Source organism: Chiloscyllium plagiosum, unplaced genomic scaffold (assembly GCF_037043375.1).
Source record: "Chiloscyllium plagiosum isolate Xiang-an unplaced genomic scaffold, Cpla_swu_hap1 HiC_scaffold_2, whole genome shotgun sequence".
Taxonomy (NCBI): domain Eukaryota; kingdom Metazoa; phylum Chordata; class Chondrichthyes; order Orectolobiformes; family Hemiscylliidae; genus Chiloscyllium; species Chiloscyllium plagiosum.
The window spans coordinates 87,881,415-87,905,498 of NW_028270140.1; the positions used below are offsets into that span (position 1 = coordinate 87,881,415).

Consider the following 24,084-nt stretch of genomic DNA (forward strand, 5'->3'; position numbering starts at 1 on the left):
CATTTTTGCTGACTATTCAAAGGTGGTTAGGATGGCAAATTGTGTGGAGGTTACGAATAGCTTGAATAGGCAAGCAAAAAGAAAATTGGTGGAACGAGTATAATGTAGAAAATGTGAAGTTGTCTACCTTGGCAGGAAGAATAAAAGAATAGAATATTATTTAAATGGAGAGAGAAATTTGTTGGACAGAGTGATCTCCATATCCATGTAGATGAATCTCAAAAAAAATCGGTTCCAAAATGAATTGGAAAGGTAAGTAGAATGTTGGTTTTATTGCAAGAGGATGGCTTAAGAATAAGGAAATCTTGTTACAATCACACAGGGAAGACCGCACCAAGAGTTCTGTGTACAGTTCTGCTCTCTTTAAATAAAGAGGTATTTGTATTGGAGGCAGTTAATTGAAGGTTCACTAAGTTGACCCCTGGGATGAAGGGGTTATCATTCAAAGAAAGGTTGAACAAGCTGGGCATTTACTTATTTGGAGTTTAGAAAGATGAGTTTAATTAAGTAAGCTTCTGTGGTGACATGACAAGAATAGATGCTGAGAGGATGTTTTTCCTCATGGGGGTATCTAGAATGACAGAGCACAGTATAAAAATAAGGGGTCTTCCATTTAAAATAGAATCAAGAGTTTCTCCTCAGAGGGTTGGTAATCTTTGGCATTTTCTCCCTCACAAAGTACTGGAAGGCTGTTATTGAGCACGGTGGCTCAGTGGTTAGCACTGCTGCCTCAGTGCTAGGGACCCAGGTTTGATTCCAGCCTCTGGCGACTGTACCAACTCCACACAGACATTCTCCTCCTGTCTGCGTGGGTTTCCTCTGGGTTCTCAGGTCTCCTCCCACATTCCAAAGATGTGCAGATTAGTTGAATTGGCCATGGGAAATTGCTCATGGTGTTCAGGGATGTGTAGGTACGGTGCATTAATCAGGGATAAATGTAGAATAATGGTGTAGGGGAATGGGTCTGGTTGGGTAATTCTGCGGAGGGTTGGTGTGGACTTGTTGGGCCAAAGGGCCTGTTTCCACCTGTAGGGATTCTAAAATTAAAGATGAGTCAAGCAGGTTTTTTTTCTGTAAGGGGTTGAGCGTTATGGGGGCTAGCAGGCAAATAAAATGGCCACATTCAGATTAGCCGTCATCTTATTGATTGGCAGTGTAGGCTAACAGAGCCAAGTGGCCTATTTCTCCACTTTCTTAAGACCTTAACTCATTTCCAGGTTATTCAGTCTATTGAAGCTGAATTGTTACTGGTTCTTCAATGGGATCTTCCTACTGATATCTGATGGCTACTCCATCAATTTTTGACTAATGCTGCAGGTGAGGCCTCTGGAGCAGCCAAAATGGTTTCTGTCTGAATGCAGTGCTAAATTCAACAAGCTGCGCTGGATGTCCTTTATAAATTACAGCCTATCCTCATCCTGTCAGAAAGATTTCTGGCTTGTTTAGAATGTTTTGCCTACAGTTCAACTCCGCTCTTAAAACTCTGCATAAAAATATGTTGGCATGTAAATAAACAGAAGAGCTCTGATTCATATCTTTCTGCTTTCAGCATGGGAAGGTTCTCCTGAATTCCTGAACTTAGTCTGGGTTGTAATCCCATTTTTAATGTGGGCAAAACAGTAAAACATCCAGTGTAAATAGCAGAATATTCCATTCGACTGGCCAAGGTGGATTGTAAAGTAAGGTTCCTCACAGGAGAAAGCCACCTCCGGCAGAATTTGTTTGTTTTGGCCTGAGAGTATACAAAAAAAGTGTTGAAAACCATTTATGATACTAGTTACCTGGTGTATGGATTAGTATGCTGTGAGGGTCATAGCTGAGAACAGAATTTAAACATTTCTGCACTTCAGGTAAAGAAAGAGAAAAGGCTATTTCTTTCTTTTACTTCCCTTCTTCCCCCTCTTCTCCTCCCCCCCCCCCCCCCCAACGGAGTGTGCCTGTCAGCTACTGCCATCAGGACTCTGGATAAGAATTTCAATCAAGCTATTAAAACAAGAATCTCAATTAATTAGACAACGACCACGTCAATCGCTTTCAGTAACATCCACTGCAATATCTGCTGTTTGTGAACAAGTCAGAGACCAACCTGTAAATTGTTTTTTCTTTTCTATCTTTTTGTATTCATCTTTTATTTCTAATCCCTGTGTTGTGTTGCTATTTCTTCTTGCATTTGGTATTTACTAAATTCACTCCATTTTTGTTAATGCCATAAGGCCTCATCAAATTAGCTTGAAAACCTAAATCTTATTTTGTGCCTGAAAGAACGGTATCCACAAGGGAAAGAATCCTTTTAAAGATGAATTTGCTGTGACCAATCCAGAGGGCAGGTGAATAACCAAGGAGGGCCACCCCTTCTGACAAGGGAGCTGAATTGGTTGAGGTATCCCACCTGGAACCTCAACAAATCTGAGAATATCCTCGAGGCACTGGTCATAACAAAATCAAATATTGTTGAATTGGAGGATTAGCAATTTTTAGTTAATAAGAATGTGAAGCAAGTGACATAAGTAGATGAAGATGTTAAGATAAAACAGGAAGTTTGATACTTTGACCAGAGTTTTCTGTCTTTTGACAATCATCTGCCCTACCCTCTGACTCGCATGAGCACGTGGCACCAGTAATAGTCCAGACATTACTACCCTTGAGGATATACTTTTTTGCGTCCTGCCCTTTTGCCTATATTCTCCTTGCAGAACCTTTTATCCCTTTCCCTAACTCTGTTGTTGGCACCAACTGGCACAGTGCCCTCCTGCTGGCACTTGCCCCGTCAGAATATTCTGCACCCAGTCCGAGATGTCCTTGACCCTGGCACCAGGGAGGTGACACACCGCCCTGTTGTCTCACCGATGGCTGCAGAAATGTTTGTCTGTGCCTAAGGTTAGAGGAATCAATCGCTTGGAACCTGATGTACACCTCATTACACTATAGCCAGTCACAACACCAGAAACCTGTCAGTGCTCTACTCCACTTAAGCCTCCCCACCCCACCACCACCACCACCACCCACTATCCAAAACAGCATACCTGTTTGACATAGCCACAGCAGTATTACCTGACTACCCCTCCTACCGTTTCTAGCAGTCAACCATTGAGCTGACTATCTGCGGTATCTCCACCTTCCTGAAACTGCCATCCATCACACGCCTTTTACTCTTGTACACTCCTCATTGCCTGTAACTGCTGCTCCAACCTATCTATAAGGTCCGATAGGATTTGCAACCCAACACACTTCCTGCAAACATAGTCTGCAGAAACATTCTAAATCTCCCTGTTCTTGGGATTCTCATTTTTGCCCCATTTGGATCTCTTCAGGGGTAGAAATAACTTGTGTATGAGGGATGGGTTCCACCTGAATTGGAAGGGGACCAATATCCTTGTGATGAAATTTGCTAGTGTTACTGGGAGGCTTTAGTACAAGGGGGTGGGAATCAAAGCGATAGTGAGAAACAGCTGAGGCTGGTACAGTAGATAAGGGGAGCAAGTCAAATAGTCAAGGCAGACAAGAGCTTGGCAGAAAACGAGGTAGGGCTGATTATTCAAACTGCATACACTTTAAAACAAGAGGCCTGACTGGTAAGGCAGATGAACTTATATTGGTTAAGTACATGGGACTGGATATCATAGCTATTACAGAAATGTGGCTCAGTAATGGGCAGGGCTGGCAGCTTAATGTGTAGATGCTATAGGAAGGAAGGCAAGAGAAGAGGGGGAGTAGTGTTTTTGGTGAGGGAGAACAGTACAGCTGGAGTTAGGGAGGGCCTTCATAGAGTCATAGAGATGTACAGCATGGAAACAGACCCTTCGGTCCAAACTGTCCATGCCGACCAGATAGCCCAACCCAATCTAGTCTCACCTGCCAGCACCCGGCCCATATCCCCCCAAACCCTTCCTATTCATATACCCATGCAAATGCCTCTTAAATGTTGCAATTGTACCAGCCTCCACCACATCCTCTGGCAGCTCATTCCATACACGTACCACCCTGTGCGTGAAAAAGTTGCCCCTTAGGTCTCTTTTATATCTTTCCCTTCTCACCCTAAACCTATGCCCTCTAGTTCTGGACTCCCCAACCGCAGGGAAAAGACTTTGCCTATTTACCCTATCCATGCCCCTCATAATTTTGTAAACCTCAATAAGGTCACCCCTCAGCCTCTGACACTCCAGGGAAAACAGCCCCAGCTTGTTCAGCCTCTCCCTATAGCTCAAATCCTCCAACTCCAGTAACACCCTTGTAAATCTTTTCTGAACCCTTTCAAGTTTCACAACATCTTTCCGATAGGAAGGAGACCAGAATTGCACGCAATATTCTAACAGTGGCCTAAACAATATCCTGTACAGCCGCAACATGACCTCCCACTTCCTATACTCAATACTCTGACCAATAAAGGAAAGCATACCAAACGCCTTCTTCACTATTCTATCTACCTGCGACTCCACTTTCAAGGAGCAATGAACCTGCACTCCAAGGTCTCTTTGTTCAGCAACACTCCCTAGGACCTTACCATTAAGTGTATAAGTCCTGCTAAGATTTGCTTTCCCAAAATGCAGCACCTCGCATTTATCTGAATTAAACTCCATCTGCCACTTCTCTGCCCATTGGCCCATCTGGTCTAGATCCTGTTGTAATCTGAAGTAACCCTCTTTGCTGTCCACTACATCTCCAATTTTGGTGTCATCTGCAAACTTATTAACTGTCCCTCTTATACTTGAATCCAAATCATTTATGTAAATGACAAAAGTAGAGGACCCAGCACCGATCCTTGTGGCACTCCACTGGTCACAGGCCTCCAGTCTGACAAACAACCCTTCACCACCACCCTCTGTCTTCTACCTTTGAGCCAGTTCTGTATCCAAATGGCTAGTTCTCCCTGTATTCTATGAGATCTAACCTTGCTAATCAGTCTCCCATGGGGAACCTTGTCGAACACCTTACTGAAGTCCATATAGATCACATCTACTGCTCTGCCCTCTTAAATCTTCTTTGTTATTTCTTCAAAAAACTCCATCAAGTTTGTGAGACACGATTTCCCACGCACAAAGCCATCCTTGGAGATCGTCCAGTGAAGGTTTAAAAGGGTGGAACTTGAAAATAAAAAAGGGATGATCACCTTGCGATTTGTAATGTAGGTCCCCCAATAGTCAGTGGGAAATTGAGAAGAAATATGTACGGAGATCTCAGATATCTAAGAAAAATAAGGTTGTAATGGTAGGGGATTTAAATTTTCCAACATAAACTGGGACTGTTATAAGGTTCAGGGCTTGGATGCTGAGGGACAGGGCTTACATGCATTTGGAAAGGCAAAGACTGATCAGGGATAGTCAACATGACTTTTGGGCCTGAGAAATCATGTCTCACTAACTTGATGGAGTTTTTTTAAGAGGTGACAAAGAAGATTGATGAACACAGAGGAAGTCTATGTGAACATCAGCAAAGCATCCCACAAAGTTCTGGTTAGTAATGTTAAATCACAAGGGATCCAGGGGAGCTAGCCAAAACTGGCACGGAGATAGAAGGTTGTTTTCCGGACTGGAAACCTATCATAAGGATCTGTGCTGGGTCCGCTACTTTTTGTCATTTTATATAAATAATTTGAATGTGAATATCGGAGGTATGCTTAGTAAATTTGGAGAAGACACCAAAATAGGTGGTATTGTGGACAGTGAAGATGATTACAGGTTGTTTTAAAGTGTGACTTTTCTATAATGTGGGGTTGCACAAAAACAACCATGGTATTACGGAAGAACTACCTGTATCTCAGAGTACAGCAGGAACTTGATCAGATGTACTAATGGGCTGAGGAGTGGCAGATGCAGTTTAATTTGGATAAATGTGAGATGTTGCAATTTCATAAGGCAAATCAGTGCAGGACCAGTACAGCTCATGGTAGGACCCTGGGGAGTATTGGTAAGCAAAGTGACCTGGGTTTGCAGGTGCATACATTCTTGAAAGTGGAGTTGCAGGTAGACAGGCTGGTGAAGAAAGCTTTTTGCACATATGCCTTTATTGGTCAGAACATTGAGAATAGGAGCTGGGATGTCATGTTGCGGCTGTACAGGACATTGAGGCCACTTTTGAAATACTGCACACAATTCTAGTCACCCTTCTACAGGAAGGATGTTGTTAAATGTGAGAGGGTACAGAAAAGATTTGCAAGGATATTGCTGGGACTGGAAGGTTTGAGCTATAGGGAGAGGCTAAATAGGGTTTTGGTTTTCTCCCTGGCATATTGGAGACTGAAAGATGACCTTAGAGAGGTTTATAAAACAATGAAAGGCATAGATAGGATGAATAGCCAAGGTCTTCTTTCCTCAGGTGGGGGAGTTGAAAACTCGAGAACATAGGTTTTAGGTGAGAGGGGAAAGATTTAAAAAGGACTTTGGGTAACTTTTTCACACGCGCAGAGGGTGGTGCATGTGTGGAATGAGCTGCCAGAAGGAGGCTGATACAATTCGAACACTTAAAAGACATCTGAATGGTACACAAATAGGAAGGGTTTAGAGAGATATGGGACAAATGCCGGCAAATGAGATTAGGTCAGTTTGGGATGTCAGGTAGGTGTGGAAGAGTTGGACTGAAGAAGGATCTGTTTCTGACCTCTGACTATGGCTTTAATAGTTTGTAAGGATAGAACTAGTTAACAAGTTAGTTCTAAACTGGATTAAGACCAATTTTGAAGGTATTTGATAAGAACTTTCAAAACTTGATTGAGGGAGGCTATTCACAGGCAAAGGGATGGTTGAGAATTGAGAGGTCTTTAAGAATGAGATATTGAGAAATACAGTTTAGCAATGTTTTAGCAATGACCAAACTCATCCTATTGTCTTACTGTTTTGCCAACAGCAGGACTATTGATGGACTGACAATTGAGTTACTAAAATCGTCAATTAACTTCCTGCTTCTTCCCAGTTTCCTTGAGCAATGGAGGGGGATTCCTCCTTTATTTTGGGAGCTCCATGGAGGAGCCCTTGTATAGCTGCCTCTGAGACATCAGCTCTGCCAGTATTGAAACCATTTTCCCCATCACCATTGCCAGTATGTGGCCAACTAGTCCTTGGCATTCTGCAACTCCATTCAGCCCTCTTTGAGTAAGTGCTGCCAGTGAAGCATGCTCTCCCTGCATCTGTAGCCTTAATACACAAATAATAGTGCTGCTGGCACACCTTGGTCTTTTGCCCCAGCTGGCAAGACTTCTGCCTTCCGAGTAATACTCTTAGTGGCCGTCTGTCTGCTTACTAATGTCCGTTTACTAATGCTGCAAACTGAGTAGAACAGGTGTCTTGTGAAATCTCATGGGACCATTTGCAGTAAAGGTTACAACCAAAATTGATTGGCTGACTGAACCTCTGTGGTCGAGCAGGGATATTGGACTTCAGTCTAATAGACCATGCTGTAACAACCAGTATGCTATTTAGGGTGTCGCTATTAAGTGTTGTGTAGGTCAGGAAAGGGTTGGTTCAATTTAAGCATTCATTTGTGCTTCAAAGTTGTGCTAACCCCGGAGCAATGTTGGCGCAGTGGATAATGCTGATGTGTGTGACAGGTTTACAGTATTGTATTGTAATGCTTTTAGCCTCCAGATACAACATTAGACCTTGTCAGATTTCCTTCAGTTGCAACTAGCTTATCATTTATAGCAAAAAGATCTTGCTGAAGCTTCCTATTATCTGTACGTTAGGATAAAAATAACTCTCCAGCACTAATAGTGTCATTCAAAAGTGCCAGAGATCAAACTACAAATGATTGCTTTTAATTCTTTAAAAATCCACTTTGTAAAAACATTTTTATAATTGCCAAAAATGCCAAAGTGCAGCTCTCATCTGTTTCAACTTAATTTGTTTCAATTTCTTTGAACTTCCTGGAAGAATTGAGATAAGAGCAAAATATATCGAAAGCATGGTGCCGCCAAAAGATGGTAACAAAGGAGGCATTGTCTGTTAATTCTGCCTCCTCGTGAGGATTAACCCTTGTGCAATTTGATTCTGTTTTTCTTTTTAGCTTTTGAATGGCTTGTGTGGTGACAGATTAGTGCACTGCTTACTTATATTGAAAAGAAAGGTGTTGGTCTCCTTGCCTATATAGAAACACAGCAGATTGGCTTATTGAATGCAATAATTAGGTAAAAGTCCAACATTCTAGATGCTGTACTGATATCACTGCCAGCAGATCTAAGTATTAAGTGAAGAGTGATGATGTGGAAGCAGCATTAAGTTATTCTGCCTGATACTTGCAGCAGCTTGAAGTGGGACAGATATAAATAATAAACTGTCTGGAATACTGGTTGAGAAATATGTCATTGAGCCTTCATTTGTTAATTGAGAACTGAACCAAACCACAGGTAGGTGCCTGTTTCTGCCTTTGGCTTACACTGGAAGCCTGCCAGTTGTCTTCCCTGTCTCCGGGTCAGAGATTCTACTCTTGATCATTATTCAGTTGTGTGTGTGTTGAGTTTGGTTGTGATGCATCTGTAGTTCAACTACCTATCATCATTTATAACGCAAGGAAGGTGGCATCTGGAGAAACACTTGCAGCAAGTTGAATGTAAATTTAAGGTGGAGATATGAGAGAAACCACCGTTTTAGATGACTCTTAAAATTGTAATCACACTGTAGATAGATTTAAACTACAGCATATTACAGTGGAATTTTAATGAGAATAATTAATCAACTGTGGGGTATACACAGCCTCTGTTGTCTAACTTCTTCTGTGGCATCTCCCTTTTGAGCACTGTTTCAGCTCTTTTCCCTCCATTAGGTTCATCTAGACTTGCACAAGTGCTCTGTACTTTAAACTTCTGCAGATAATTTAACCCCTGTCCCCTCAAATTATTTCAAGCTAGCAGTAACTCATACAATCTTTGTCCTGAAGACTGTGTTTCAATTTATTTTTGGCAATTTAATGTTGGAGTTACAATGCAGGAGAAGGACCAGCAACAACCTTTCCCATCCTTCCCTTTCAAATACAATGAGTTTTAATTGTTGAGAAGGTTTGAGAGCAAATGCATCCTGTGAATAAACAAAAAGAGAGCAATTACATAGCTACAGATATTTTGGAAAGAAATTGTTTAAATTTTAGATTTTTAGATTTTTAGACTAACCCACCCAGACCCATTTCCCTCTGACCAATGCACCTAACCTATGGGCAATTTAGCATGGCCAATTCACCTGACCTGCATATCTTTGGACTGTGGGAGGAAACTGGAGCACCCGGAGGAAACCCACGCAGACACTGGGAGAATGTGCAAACTGATCGAAGTGAGAGTGCGGTTGTGTGTGAAAGTTGTGTTACTTCTAATAGTCAGTTTTAGTTTCTGAAATGGTTTATGATGAATGTTCTATTGATGCTTTAGTTTGAAGACAGAGAGTTTCTGATGCACTTACTTTATCCATTCATTGTAAGGTTTCTTCTATTAGCTTATAGAATATTATTACCATTGCATGAGACCATAATGACAACTTGCAATTATCTAACACATTTTTAATGTCATAAATGTTCTAAGATGTTTCAATCCAGAAAAACAAAGACTGGTTCGATTCCCATCTCGGGCGATTGTCTGTATGGAGTTTGCATATTCTCCCCGTGTCTGTGTGGGTTTCCTCCCACAATACAAAAATGAGCAGGTTAGGAGAATTGGCCAGACTAAATTGCCCCATAGTGTTCAGGGATGTGTAGGTTAGGTGCATTAGTCAGGGGTAAATGTAGAGTAGTAGGGGAATGTGTCTGAGTGGGATGCTCTTTGGAGGGTCAGTGTGGACTTGTTGGGCCAAAGGGCTTCTATGCTAAGAATTCAATATTTTGCTCCCTGGTTGGAATAGAACAGTTTTGCAAACAGAAGTTGGTGCAGAATGAGGTGCAGGTTGCAAAGTTCTGGAAAAGTCAAACATACAGTAAATAAAAAGGTAGGCAAGGATTTGTGCTGTTGGTGTGCTGAGTGTAGCAATGAAATAAATAGTTGCATTGATGAACAAAATGTAGACTTTTTGAAGGTGAGCTGCAAAAAAAAAGAGTAGAACATATTAAGTTTTTTTTTTAAAGCGTCTGTTCTCTGACCTGAACAAGAAATTGGAAAGAAAGATAGTTGCTGGTTCTTCTCTTGCTTTTTGGCTGCTCAAATACTGTTGAAACATGGCTCTCATGGTAAAGCCTATAGAAATTACAGTTACTTGGGGAAATAGCCATTTCCTATTGTCACATTATTTGACCAAGTTGTGAAAGAGCTAGAACACTATATTAATGACGATTGGGAAGGTGGAACTCATCTTAAATTGGTCTCCCAGCAAAATGCTGTATCATTGTTTGGTGGCATCTTTCTTTCCAATTTCTTGTTCAGGTCAGAGAACAGACGCTTTAAAAAAAATGATACAGCATTTTGCTGGGAGACCAATTTAAGATGAGTTCCACCTTCCCAATCGTCATTAATATAGTGTTCTGGCTCTTTCACAACTTGGTCAAATAATGTGACAATAGGAAATGGCTATTTCCCCAAGTAACTGTAATTTCTATAGGCTTTACCATGAGAGCCATGTTCCAACAGTATTTGGGCAGTCAAAAAGCAAGAGAAGAACCAGCAACTATTTTTCTTTCCATGTTCCTTTTGAAAACAGCACGGGTTAATAGCCTTAGACCACCACTAATTACCTAAACAAAGCAAAATTCTGATGATACTAGAAATAAAATATATTTTAAGGTTACTAACTTTTTGAGCAGAATTCATTTGTAATTAATGTTATGCTCCCTAAAATGACAGATTATCATTTATGTGCAAACCATTGCCTCAATTTAAATACATGACATTTCATCACAGAAGGAAGTAACTCAGTCCATTGAAGCTAACCTAATCCTATTTCACTCCCCTATTTCATTCTCTTGTACTTGCATCCTCTTCCTGCCAAACCTTTCCTTTAAACCTGGTGCAGTTCCATTAGTTGTTTATGTTCCATGATATTGGGCACGTCATTAACAGACAGCCCTTGTCACACAGTAGCCACACTTTGAATTTGCTATGTAGGCTCAAATTCAGCTGGCAACGGGACTGAGAGAGAATAAAGGCATCTGGCTACTGCCAGGATATCGGACTGATTTGAACAATACGCTGCTTATAGTCACACCAGTTGGTTGTTACAAAAGTGAAATCCTTTTTTGATTCTCGTATATGGCAGAGTTCATACCCAACAACAGCAAAGCAATATGTATGCTGCTAATTTATATAAATGACTTAGATGAATGGATGGAAGGTATGGTTGTTCAATTAATAAATGAAGCAAAGATATATAGGAAAGTAAATTGTAATGAGGATATAAGAAGGCTCAAAGAACTCTGGGCTTTGAGTGAACAGATATGGCAAATGGTACATAAAGTGGAAATATATGAAATTGTCCATTTGGCAGGAGGAATTGAAAAGTATATCATCTAAATTGTGGGAGATGCAGAGGGATCTGGGTATCCCAGCACATGAATCGCAAAATGTTAATATGTAGATACAGCAAAAAATTAAGAAAGCTAATAGAATGTCATTGCGAGGAGCACTGAATACAAAAGTAGGGAGGTTTTTTTTCACTAGGCAAGTGAGACCACATTTGGTGTACTGTGTACAGTATTAGTCTCGTAAATATGGTGAATGCAATTCAGCGAAGGTTTACTAGACTAATACCTGGAATGGGTGGACTGTCTAATGAGCAGTAATTGGGCAGGCTAGATTTATATCTGCTAAGTTTAAATTAATTGGCAGTTTGTTTCAAACAAGACCCCTCCAGGTGGATTTGGAATTGATGCTTCCTCTTGTGGGGGAAGTCTAGAACTAGGAGGAGAACTAGGAGGGAAAAAATGAGAATTCTTTTCTGAAGATCAGGGGTCTTTGGAACGCTTATCCTCTAAGGCAATAGAAGCAAAGCCTTTGAAAATCTTTAAGGCAGAGGTAGATAGCCTTTCATTCCCCTGCTTACCAAGAATCTGTTAGGGTAGGTGAGAATATTGAGTAAAGAGATCAACTATGATCTTTATTGAATGGTAGAGCAAGTTTGAGGTCAGGTAATCTACTCCTCCTGATTCCTATGTTCATATAATTAGAACATTAGATTGCAATTCTATTGAGGCTGTCTGCCCCATTCGTATGTTTCATTGGATAAGAGAGGATTTCGTTAGCTCTTCTGAATGGAGTGATTCATATGCCACAGTGAAGAACAATCACTAAAATGTTGCATAAAAACAAAGAATTGCAGATGTTAGAACTCTGAAATAAGCAGACTACTGGAGAAACTCAGCAGGGCTGGCAGCATCTGTAGTGAGAAAAGCAGAGTTAACATTTTAAGGCCAGTTATTCTTCATCAGAACTTTAGAGGAACCTTCATCAGTTCTGACAAAGGGTCACTTGACTCAGTGTCAATTCAAAGCTTAATGGTCATTCACCAAAACAAATTTAGAGCCAAAAGGACTGATTTCTTACCCACCCTACTCTGTATCAAATGGTACAATCAGATATAGAAGCATTTTCTTTCCCTTATGTTGAATAAACCTTGGGACAGTAATTCATCATAGTTTGGATCCTCACAGAATCCATCTGCGAAAGGTAAAAGTAGAAACCTCAAATACCTCGTTCCTTTATCCTATTTATAAGTTGTTATAGAATGAGTTGTATGTTGACCTGTCATGAAAATCTACTGGATTTTGACTAAAACGATTGGATTTTATTAGAGAGCTGAAGAGGGGCCATGTCTTCAATGTCGCAAAAACGTCTTGTATTTATTTAGTAAATCGATTCAAGGTTCATCACAGGAACACTACCAAATAAAATTTGACACTGTGCCAACAAAGGAGATTTTTTGTCAAGTTATCAAAAGCTTGGTCATGGACCTAAATTTGTATGTGTCTTAAAGGAGCAAAGAAAAATAATGAAGCAGAGAAGTTTAGGATGACAAATGTTAATGTTTAAGGCCTTGATAATAGAAAGCTTGGTCTCCAGTGGTGTAGCAAATAAAATCCAGGTTCTTCATGAGGCCAGAGGGCATGCACACCTCATAGCAGTGTCAGGCTAGAAAACATTACTGTGTCTCTTACTGGTAAACAAAGCAGAAATATAATTTTCAAGAATTTTTGAAACAAGACAGTGCTGTTGAGGATGATTGGTTGTGTTTTATTTAGTTGTACTCTCATGTTTGAAACAGAAGGTCCTGGGTTCAATAGAAAAAGAACTGCAAATGCTGGAGTTGCGAAACACAAAAATAGAAATTGCTGGAGAGAGTCTGGTCTGACATCATCCGTGGAGAGAAAAAAAAAGAGTTAATATTTTGAGGTCTGTGACCCCTCTTCGTGGGTTCAGGCTCCCTCCTGAGATCCATAAATTTATGAAAGTGTCAAGCAATGAAGGACACATTTGACCTTTATTTCAATGCATTAAGTATATATATATATATATAGAGAGAGAGAGAATAACTTTTGACGCAACATCTTTGGAATAAACTAAGACAGATTGTCCTTCTTCTGGCATCCAAGCTAATATTTATATTTACGTATTATAACAAAATTAGTCATTATCTCATTTCAGTTTACATGGCTTTCATGTGCATTTTGACTATCACATTTTCTGCATTACAATTACGATGTTGTATTTTATGAACTAATTGTAAAAGGTTGTAAAAAGCATAAGATCACATTAATTGCAACATTGCTGCAGGTTCTTTCCATCTTTGCTCTTCATAGCATTTGAAGAGCATGTGGAACTTTAGCCTGACATTATTATAATTTTACAACATTTAGGTTTATATCTTCAGGTGTGCATGAAAATAGGATATTGAAACACTATAGGTATGTGAATATATAGTAGGTTCAGAGGAATTTGTAGAAGAATCTGATATTTGTACACTTATCTGCGTGAGTTATTGGAGCTATCTGGTGCTGATAAATGGCCACCGCTTTCCCAATATCCCTGCTATCAGCTTCTACAAAGGCCATTTCCAAACATCAAATGCCTGTAGCAAGCAAAATTCAAGACTTAATAAGGTATTATTTTAACAATACAATTGCATGCAAATGCCTGCTATATGCATCTACTATTTTGTCCTTTATTTATTTCTTTACAAAATCATATTGTCCTCCTTTGCTTCTTGTATAGGCACGGTAGAAAGAATGAAAAAACAAGAAACAGAAGTTGAGCCATTTCTGGGTGGGTACAAGCAATCATTTAGACAAAGAGTATAGGATTTGCAGACAGAGTGCGCACATCTTTTTCAAGAACAGGAAACAGCACACTTGGGCAAGAGAGCAGGAGTTGAGGTAGATCTGTGCTAATTTAAGAGTCTCTTGAGACGTACAGTTTAGAACATGTCACATCCAAATCAAAGTCAGATTTTTGCAAATTAACATGTGACATACTGATATCCTTTTAAAACACTTTTATTTAATGAACTTGTTGACATTATTAGCCCTAACTCCATTGGACTGAGGTCTACATTGGGTATCATTTGCTGAAAGTATTGCATCTGTCCTCTTTACAATCGTCCTTTCAATTGCAGGAGGTCATATGACAGCAGTCGAGCTGTACTTGCATGTATTGGTTTAAGATAATAGAGTTGCAGCTACATCAGACATCAGTGCCTCGTTAGCACCTTTTATTATCAAATCATGAAGGTTACAATCCCTGTCAGAGGAGCATTGGAACAGCTTCTCGTGCTGATTCAATAGTCATCCCAAGGCAGATGGGTAGGTTTATATACAGATATCATCCTGCACTGTACAGTTCTCAACCATTATTCATGGTCTGAATGCATAATAAGTTATGTCTTGAATATGGTGCAATGTTGACTTTAGTTATAAAACTGTACAGGTCCCAGAAGAATGTAAATTAAAATCTATTTCTCAATTGATGATTAAAAGTTAATGCAAAAGAGCATTTGGCTAGATTTCTTCAGCCAATTAGTGTCAACAAGACGGTGACACTAAGTTTGAAGACTCTGGTCCATTTAACTCCTTCCTTTTTGTTTCTACTCTTCTTACTTGATTTATTTGCAGTTGTGTGAATGGTTTGACCTATGGAGTGATTTTGTAAGGAACTTGGAATTTGTGGACAAGCAATTTCCTCATTTCTGTTCTTTTCAGTGGGAATGCTTCAACCACCTAGGGAATTTTGAAATGGAGATTAACTATCATTTTTCCCCCTCACTTTTTTCTTTCAGTCTTGGTTTCCTCTTTCTTTCTCTTTCTTTCTTTCTTTCTTTCTTTCTTTCTTTCTTTCTTTCTTTCTTTCTTTCTTTCTTTCTCTCTCTTCTCTTTTTCTCTTCTCTTCTCTTTTTCTCTTCTCTTCTCTTCTCTTTTTCTCTTCTCTTTCTCTCTTTCTATTCTCTCTCTCTCTATTCTCTTTCTCTTTCTCTCTTTCTTTCTCTTTCTTTGTCTCTTTCTCTCTCTCTCTCTCTCTCTCTCTCTCTCTCTCTCTCTATTCTCTTTTTCTCTTTCTCTCTCTCTCTCTCTCTCTCTCTCTCTCTCTCTCTCTTCTTTCTCTCTCTCTTTTTCTCTCTCTTTCTTTCTTTTTCCCTATCAATTGGCCTCTGAACAATGGGTACATGTACAAGATGCAATATAATCCCATTTTTGATCATAAGTTTTAACAATCATAGTTATAGTTAATCAGTGGATGTGAAATTGACATTTACTTTCCCCTTTTTTTGACAGGCTTAAGTGAAAATAAGAGGTGAGCTAGCTGTGCTACTATGAAGCCTGAGGCCTTGCTGCTATATTTTTCGCTACTACATTTTGCTGGGGCTGGTTTCCCCGAAGACTCTGAGCCAATCAGTATTGCACATGGCAACTGTAAGTTTTCAAGTAAAATTTTATTATGTGCTAATTTTAACAAATGCAAAACATCAATGACACATGATGCTTTTGCCTAGAACTAGTTAAATGTCTTTAAGCATAGAAAAAGTGAAATGTAATTTCCTCCTAAGTAAGAATTTTTAGTTTGCAATGGAATTAGTGTCCCTGCTGACTTTTAACAAGGATTACAGGAATGAGTGCGTGTGAAATCTGCTGTGATATTACATAACTGCCTTGGGGTACCAGAAGTGTTGAACTAAGTGTGGGAATTGTAATTCACAAATTGATTGGGTCACATGCTTTTTCTCTCTTTAACAGATACAAAACATTATCCTGTATTTTTGGGTCACAAACCTGGACGAAATAACACACTAAGACACAAGCTGGACATTCAGCTGATTGTAAAAATGAATCGAACACTCTACATTGCTGCTAGGTAAGTATTATTTCACTAACCTGTCAAACCATGAGTTCAATTTACTGACTAGTTTGAAGAAAGTGGCTCTAGCTGCTTATATCATATCATGAGATTAATTGAAGTACAACCCTTGCATGGCATTGTTAGGCAGTAGGCTTGTAGTGGAAGAGTGCTTGCAGCGATAGAAGGTAGTTTTTGTGTCCTTTTCTTTGAAGGTTGCAGGGTGAGTCTCTGATCTCCAAGATATTTAGGTGCCTTTCATATACATATACGCAGATGCAAAGGTACAAGTGTAGGTCAATTTGAGCCTATTCTCCCACTCAGTTAGCTTGTGGTTGACACATGCCTCAACTCCATTCAGGTTTGTATTTGACACAAGGTCAGCTGGAGACTCTCTTTACATTGTGAATGATATCAAAGTTGAGCTTTGCTGCCAGCTTTAAATTGCTGCTGCTGTTGTTACATTTGCAAATCTGGACAGTGGGGATACATCTTTACCTCCTGTGGTGTGAAAGACGTGATGGAAAATTTGCAGCCTGTTTTTATATCAGTCAAATGAAGTCAATACAGTTTTTTTAAAAAAAGAAAGATGTTAAACATGTGATTGATCACGAACATCCGTCTTCTGCTATTGCTTTATATCGAAATTAACCCTGTGAGGTTGTGTTCTTACTTCATAGACTTTTTAAATAACATGTTAATATATCCATAAACATTCTGCCTTCATTACATATTTTACCTTAAGCATATTGTGACAAACTATTGTGAGGATGCAACCTAAGACAAAAATATTCATTATTTTCATGACCGTGATCTGTTCACAATCTAGATGATAGTGTGAAACATGTCACCATGCCAAAAATACCCTCTTACTCCTCCCTAGAAATGTCATCTCATGTTTGTGGTGCTTGCATGGACATCTGAGTAGTGTAGTTAAACCAGAGGGGAAGTCATACAGTGGAGGATCAAGGTGTGTGACCATGCAAGTATACAGCTTGTGGGGAGCATTGCTGCTCAGATATAGATTCAACTCCATGAGGATTCTATCCATTTAAATCAGGATGTAGTGCTATTTTTAAACTTGCACTAATGTAGGGGGATCATGTGCAGGAAGTAGAAGGTCATGTTTGCTCAAGGGGCATTCATTTACTGCTGAGTTAAAATTATGGGAACTAAATTCAATTTGGAAGCTGGATACTGCAAAAGAAAAGTTATTTGAATCATGGCATCTACCATAATTCAATTAGTGTTGGATGGTGAAGAGGTGTATCAAAAAGAAAATAAAGGAAAGGAAGATGAGTAATTTATCTTTATGTCAATTGGATGGTAACCAGGCACTGGTCTGACTGTGCTAAAAAGTGTTCCTTTTTATATTGAAGTTAATATCTGTTTGTCTCTTTAATGCTTACTAACAGAAGTTTTTAAATAAGCTTCTTTAAGGCAAAGATAATCTGTTGAATATGTTCTGTCACGAGCATGAAAAGCAAGTTTGTATTCTGTTTTTGGAGAAAGGAAACATTTTTTTCCCACTGTGTAGTAGTGTGAATAGCACGTAGATGTTGTTTGACATAATTCAAAATGTTGCACTATTTAAAAAGCTTGTTTTGCAAACAAAGCATTTGTGAAAATAGTCCCTTTGTAAGTGCGATAGGTTTAGCTGTCTAATAATGCCAATAGATAGGTAACCATTGTCAGAACACAATTGTTAGGAAATCAAATTTGTTTTAGCCTCCAGTGGACAGTGGAAATATAAAGACACATCTTGAAATATCAGTTTTTTTTAAACACACAAATGATCCTGTAATTTGTCTTTTAATATCGTTACAAAGGTTTAGATGAAAAATATGATTATTGGAATGATTATTTCTAAAGAAAGCAATATATTGCTTTATTCTAAATGGAAATAATTAAACCAGAGGCAGAAGCTGCACTGTTCATTCCCAGCAGAACCACCCCCAACCCTCAAAATTTACTGAGATACATGGGCATCAATTTGGCAGTTGTTCATGGATGGGCAATGACAGGAACATTTAGCTATTTCCTCTTCTCTTTTCTGCTATCTCTCCCCATTCCAACCACTGATCCAATCAAGGATGCTGCCAAGAGTTGTAGCAACTTTACTGCTGCTCTGGCTGACAGCAGAACGAAGACTTTTGGATATTGTGTATGTATGTGCTATAAACTGGACCTTTTTATTGTTTTGTGGAAAAAAACACCTCTGGTCTCCTGGAAATAGTTGCACAGTAACTATTTTCCATTGCCTAATTTCATATAAAAATAATAATACTATAGTTGAGATTACACATTAATTGTTGTGCTGTATAAATACCAATTTGAATAATTGGCTGTACTGATTGGATCTGTCAAAACACAGAAGTGTCTGGATACAGTAACACATTAGAATGCCCACAACCAAATGCATTTCTAAATTGCAATGATTGGAATACAGTCAGATTTTATATAGAGATCCATTTAATGGCATCCAAATAGAAAGTAAAGCAATTGTTTTAGCAGTTCTAGATAAGTATTCTTTCCCCTCCTAGGCAACATTTATGCCTATTCTGCTGTCATAGAGGGAATGTGTGTGGTAGAATTTAAAAATAGCTTGGCACCTGGCATGCTAATGGTTTTCCCTGTTTGGAGGATTGGTGGGTATTTGTAAAGAAAGTGCAGTTCTCAGCAATGTATAAGCAATTTGACATTTCACGAAGGAAACTTGGCAAAGACAATGGACTATTTGTCTGTGTATTGTTTTGAATGAGTGGATGAAATGCATTAGACTCTAAGCATGGCTTAAAAATGCTTTGCAATTGTCGACATTGCAATTTTATTCAAACATTTTCAGCAAAGAAATGTGCCACTTTGAGCATGTCCTTGTCAAGTATAAACAGTGTTTTGTTTATTATTTAAAGTCAGACGATATCATCTCTAGGAAGGTTTCAAGTTAAGGGTATATGCAAGGGTGAATTTTAAAAATGCACAGCCAGGGGTTTCAGATTTACTGTTCATCTTTCATTCAGCTTTGGTGTCCAATGTCCACCCCTCCATATACGGTTACATGAAGGAGATCTAATTGTACTTGTCAGTATTCTATAATGGAAAGATTGGTGTGCTGTAGGTGTGAGAAGTTGCATCTGTGGCAATTCTGCGTTGATGTGCAGCTATGTACTGACTCTTCTTTCTCTACTATTACATTAGTGAAAATGATCTTATCAGCAGGGGCTATGCTCAAAATTCAGTGCTGAATGCCAAAACCTTCAGGTACTCTCCAAAGTATGTAGTTTCTAATTTACCTAATGAGCACATACAGATCACTTGATTCCATCAGTCTCGATTGGAAATGGTGACTTGAACGAAGAGTGGAACACATTTTAGTCCAAAGTAAATAAGGGAGAGACACAGTGCATCCATTGAATCATTAATGGTGCAAGGATCATAATTATTTTATCTATAAAATGGGAGACTGCACACTTTACGACTCTCAATTTGATGTATTAAATGTCATAAATTATTTTAAGTTTTCAGATTTTTATTCTATTACATTTATTTAATCTCTTCTAGAAGGCATTGATCCTTTTCTGCGAGCTTTCAATACATTATTCCTTTAACTGTCTTGACCCACCTGCTCTTTGTTTATCAGTGAACCTGAATGGTGAACATTGGCAGCCACATTGACCATGGGGAAAGATTTGGGTGGGCACAGGGAAGACATCACAGCTGAAACTGATCCTTTCCTCACCTGACATTCATGTACATTGGTTTCTGACAGGAATTGATGCCCTGTGAGCAGGGTCAGGAATGTCAATCAGGTTCAGAGTTCAAATCTGGGCACCCTTGTGTTCAGCATGGCGCAGCTATTCACTGGATAAACTGAGCTATTGGGAAACCAATTTGCTGCCTTTTTATGAATAATCCATTGACCAAAGTCATTTTGAATGTATTTATAATAGTTGTATTATTATGTGGTGAGGCATTTCAAATTGAATGATTGCAACACTTGGCTTGCTGTCTGTTGAGTACGATAAGATTCTGCAGACTACGGTTAAAGCTTGAAATGAACATGTAGATTCTTCTGTTTATAGAGACCATATTTACACTGTTGAAATGGATACATCCTTCACAGAGCAGATTAATTTTAACAAAGTAAGTAGCGTGTGTTTTCTTTTGTTTCTGTGACTGTGCTGTCTCAGTTTAAACATGAAGGCCCATATGTAGAATCCAGATAAGACTCGAGTACTGTGAATTGAACTATGGGCAGTAAAGCATGGGTTAGATGGAACAGCTACAATCTTCAGTATGAGCAAGTTTTGAGGGAAATTCTGACTGTTACGACCAAGATTTGGATTAAAGCATCAAACCACTTCTAGTCCCATTCCTCCACTGGTCACAGCATTTTTTTTTAATGTAACCAGTGGTGATACAGCCAGTGACGTAGATTTTAGACTATATCTGGTTTAGCCTTTAGGAACAATTGAGTCAGCTTTAGTTAACAACAAAGTACAAGTTTATTACAAATATAACTTAAACATACAAAGATCATTGACCAAACAGAATTGTTTAAAGTGTGCAAAGTTAAATATGACTTACATATTCCAACATTTGCAAAAATAACAATACAAATATGGCAGCAGATTACCTATGGTCAAATACCCCACATCAAATAACAAGTGCAATCAGCCCCCAGCCTGCCACCCACATCCACACCCTCTGTTCGTGACGCTGTTGTTCACCAGTCCTCATTAAAATGCTACAAGATTGTGCTGCTGCTTTTCTGTTGATCCAGCCTTAAAAACAAACTGTTCTGTCACAGACTGGCCCGTAAATTGTTTGCACACAGTAGTTCACCTTCATTTTCTGGGACTGTGCTATACTTGCACTCCAGCTCTTACACTCGGGCACAACTCTTATTTTTCATAAACCATGAACGCATCCATGTTAGCTCATACCTGGACTTATTTCTGAGCTCTTACCTGGCTGTAAAAAGAAAATACTGCTTGTGAGTTTTCTTCACCCTCCCTCATAGCTGCGCTGAACTTTTAGTGATAAGCAGCTTTTTCTGAATGTCCATGCCTCCCAGGACATTTCCAGGGCTCTGGTTCCAACACTTGGCTGCCTAGTAAGTCCTTGGGCTACTTCTTCCTTAGTTCTAACAGTGTAGAGTCATCGAACTGCTGTTTGATTTCTCACTGACTGCCCAACTACACAGACCCATTGTTGTTTAGTTGTCTTTTCAGCCGCACAGCTTAATAGTTATTTTCTGCATGCAGCTTCTGTTTTTGTCTGACTACTTCAACTAAGTGTGATCTGGAAACTGCTTTTTAGTGACCCCCCCTCCCCCCCAGAACTATTTTGAGTGACCCATTGACAACCCTGCAGCGCACCCAACCCTTATTGCTTGGTAAAAATTTAACGTGATAATAGTTTGGAACAATCAAATATAGAAATCAGCAGTGGAATTTTAAATGTAATAACCCTGTAGAACTGCCTGTGCCCTGCATGTTAGTGTTCACACGATATTGGTTTTGTTAGCACAAAAATACATTCAAGAGAAAGGAGTTTATCACATAATGTAAAAGTTAAAATCTATTATTGTCATTAATTGCCATTAAGGCAAGTTTTATTCAAGTAAAATATTTCAGTAAGCAAACTATATATTTACAAATGCCGCAGTTGTGCTAACCCTATGTATTCAAGTGTTTTATGGTCTATTTAGGAGGCACAGGGTGTTTATTTCAAAAATTACTTATTCGGTTAGCAAATTCATAGTTTGAACAATATTTAATCTCTAATTTTATATATTGTTTTGCCTTGTGAAATGATTATTACAGAGGCAACCTCGCTAAAATACAGTATTGTATATTAATTTAGGCCTGATATCTCACTCCCAGGCCAGGAATACAGAGTTGAGAAATTTCCCAATTCTCCAAATCTAATTCAGGAGAAAGTGCCCTGGGACGTTCAGGTATTCATTCAGGGGAGGATGCAGATGGGGCTGTTGGAAAAAGTCCACTTCCTTAGTCCAGGACTTAGAGTCATAGAGATGTACAGCATGGAAACAGACCCTTCGGTGCAACCCGTCCATGCCGACCAATATCCCAACCCAATCTAGTTCCGCCTGCCAGCACCCAGCCCATATCCCTCCAAACCCTTCCTATTCAAATAACCATCCAAATTCCTCTTAAATGTTGCAATTGTACCAGCCTCCACCACATCCTCTGGCAGCTAATTCCATATACGTACCACCCTCTGTGTTAAAAAGTTGCCCCTTAGGTCTCTTTTATATCTTTCCCCTCTCACCCTAAACCTATGCCCTCTAGTTCTGGACTCCCCGACCCCAAGGAAAAGACTTTGTCTATTTACCCTATCCATGCCCCTCATAATTTTGTAAACCTTTATAAGGTCACCCCTCAGCCTCCGACGCTCCAGGGAAAACAGCCCCAGCCTGTTCAGCCTCTCCTTCTAGCTCAAATCCTCCAACCCTGGCAACATTCTTGTAAATCTTTTCTGAACCCTTTCAAGTTTCACAACATCTTTCCGATAGAAAGGAGATCAGAATTGCACGCAATATTCCAACAGTAGCCTAACCAATGTCCTGTACAGCTGCAACATTACCTCCCGACTCCTGTAATACTCTCACCAATAAAGGAAAGCATACCAAACACCTTCACTAACCTATCTACCTGCGACTCCACTTTCAAGGAGCTATGAACCTGCACTCCAAGGTCTCTTTGTTCAGCAACACTCCCTAGGACCTTACCATTAAGTCTATAAGTCCTGCTAAGATTTGTTTTCCCAAAATGCAGCATCTTGCACTATCTGAATTAAACTCCATCTTCCACTTCTCAGCCCACTGGCCCATCTGGTCAAGATCCTGTTGTAATCTGAGGTAACCCTCTTCGCTGTCCACTACACCTCCAATTTTGGTGTCATCTGCAAACTTACTAACTGTACCTCTTATGCTTGCATCCAAATCATTTATGTAATTGACAAAAAGTAGAGGGCCCAGCACCGATCCTTGTGGCACTCCACTGGTCACAGGCCTCCAGTCTGAAAAACAACCCTCCACCACCACTCTCTGTCTTCTACCTTTGAGCCAGTTCTGTATCCAAATGGCTAGTTCTCCCTGTATTCCGTGAGATCTAACCTTGCTAATTTGTCTCCCATGGGGAACCTTGTCGAACGCCTTACTGAAGTCCATTTAGATCAAAACTACCACTCTGCCTTCATCAATCCTCTTTGTTACTTCTTCAAAAAACTCAGTCAAGTTTGTGAGACATGATTTACCACACACAAAACCATGTTGACTATCTCTAATCAGTCCTTGCCTTTCCAAATACATGTACATCCTGTCCCTCAGGATTCCCTCCAACAACTTGCCCACCACTGACGTCAGGCTCACTGGTCTATAGTTCCCTGGCTTGTCCTTACCACCCTTCTTAAACCATGGCACCACGTTAGCCAACCTCCAGTCTTCCGGCACCTCACCTGTGACTATCGATGATACAAATGTCTCAGCAAAACGCCCAGCAATCATTTCTCGAGCTTCCCACAGAGTTCTAGGGTACACTTGATCAGGCCCTGGGGATTTATCCATCTTTGCCCATTTCAAGACATCCAGCACTTCCTCCTCTGTAGTATGGACATTTTGCAAGGCTCCCCATTTTCCAGCCTTCCCTTTACCTGCGAATATCTGCCCCCAATCAGCTTTTGAAAAGTCTTGCCTAATACCATCAAAATTGGCATTTCTCCAATTTAGAACTTCGACTTTTAGATCTGGTTTATCCTTTAGCTACAGTTGTTTTTTTTTTGTAAGATAGAAAATATTACTCCTCCAATCCTCAGTCTCCATGCTCCATCCGTGCCAAATC

The 24,084-nt window shown here is 39.6% G+C and overlaps 1 protein-coding gene across 9 annotated transcripts in view; it reads left to right on the forward strand.

The window, feature by feature from the left end:
• Positions 1 to 24,084, forward strand: part of sema6a (sema domain, transmembrane domain (TM), and cytoplasmic domain, (semaphorin) 6A) — a 154,007-nt gene that overhangs the window by 81,224 nt on the left and 48,699 nt on the right. For all 9 annotated transcript variants that reach the window (XM_043711327.2, XM_043711335.2, XM_043711319.2 and 6 more), the window contains exons 2-4: positions 15,658 to 15,795; positions 16,117 to 16,234; positions 20,299 to 20,359. In XM_043711327.2, the coding sequence (XP_043567262.1) occupies positions 15,696 to 15,795; positions 16,117 to 16,234; positions 20,299 to 20,359 (279 nt within the window). In that variant the 5' untranslated portion in view covers positions 15,658 to 15,695. The remainder of the gene's footprint in view (positions 1 to 15,657; positions 15,796 to 16,116; positions 16,235 to 20,298; positions 20,360 to 24,084) is intronic.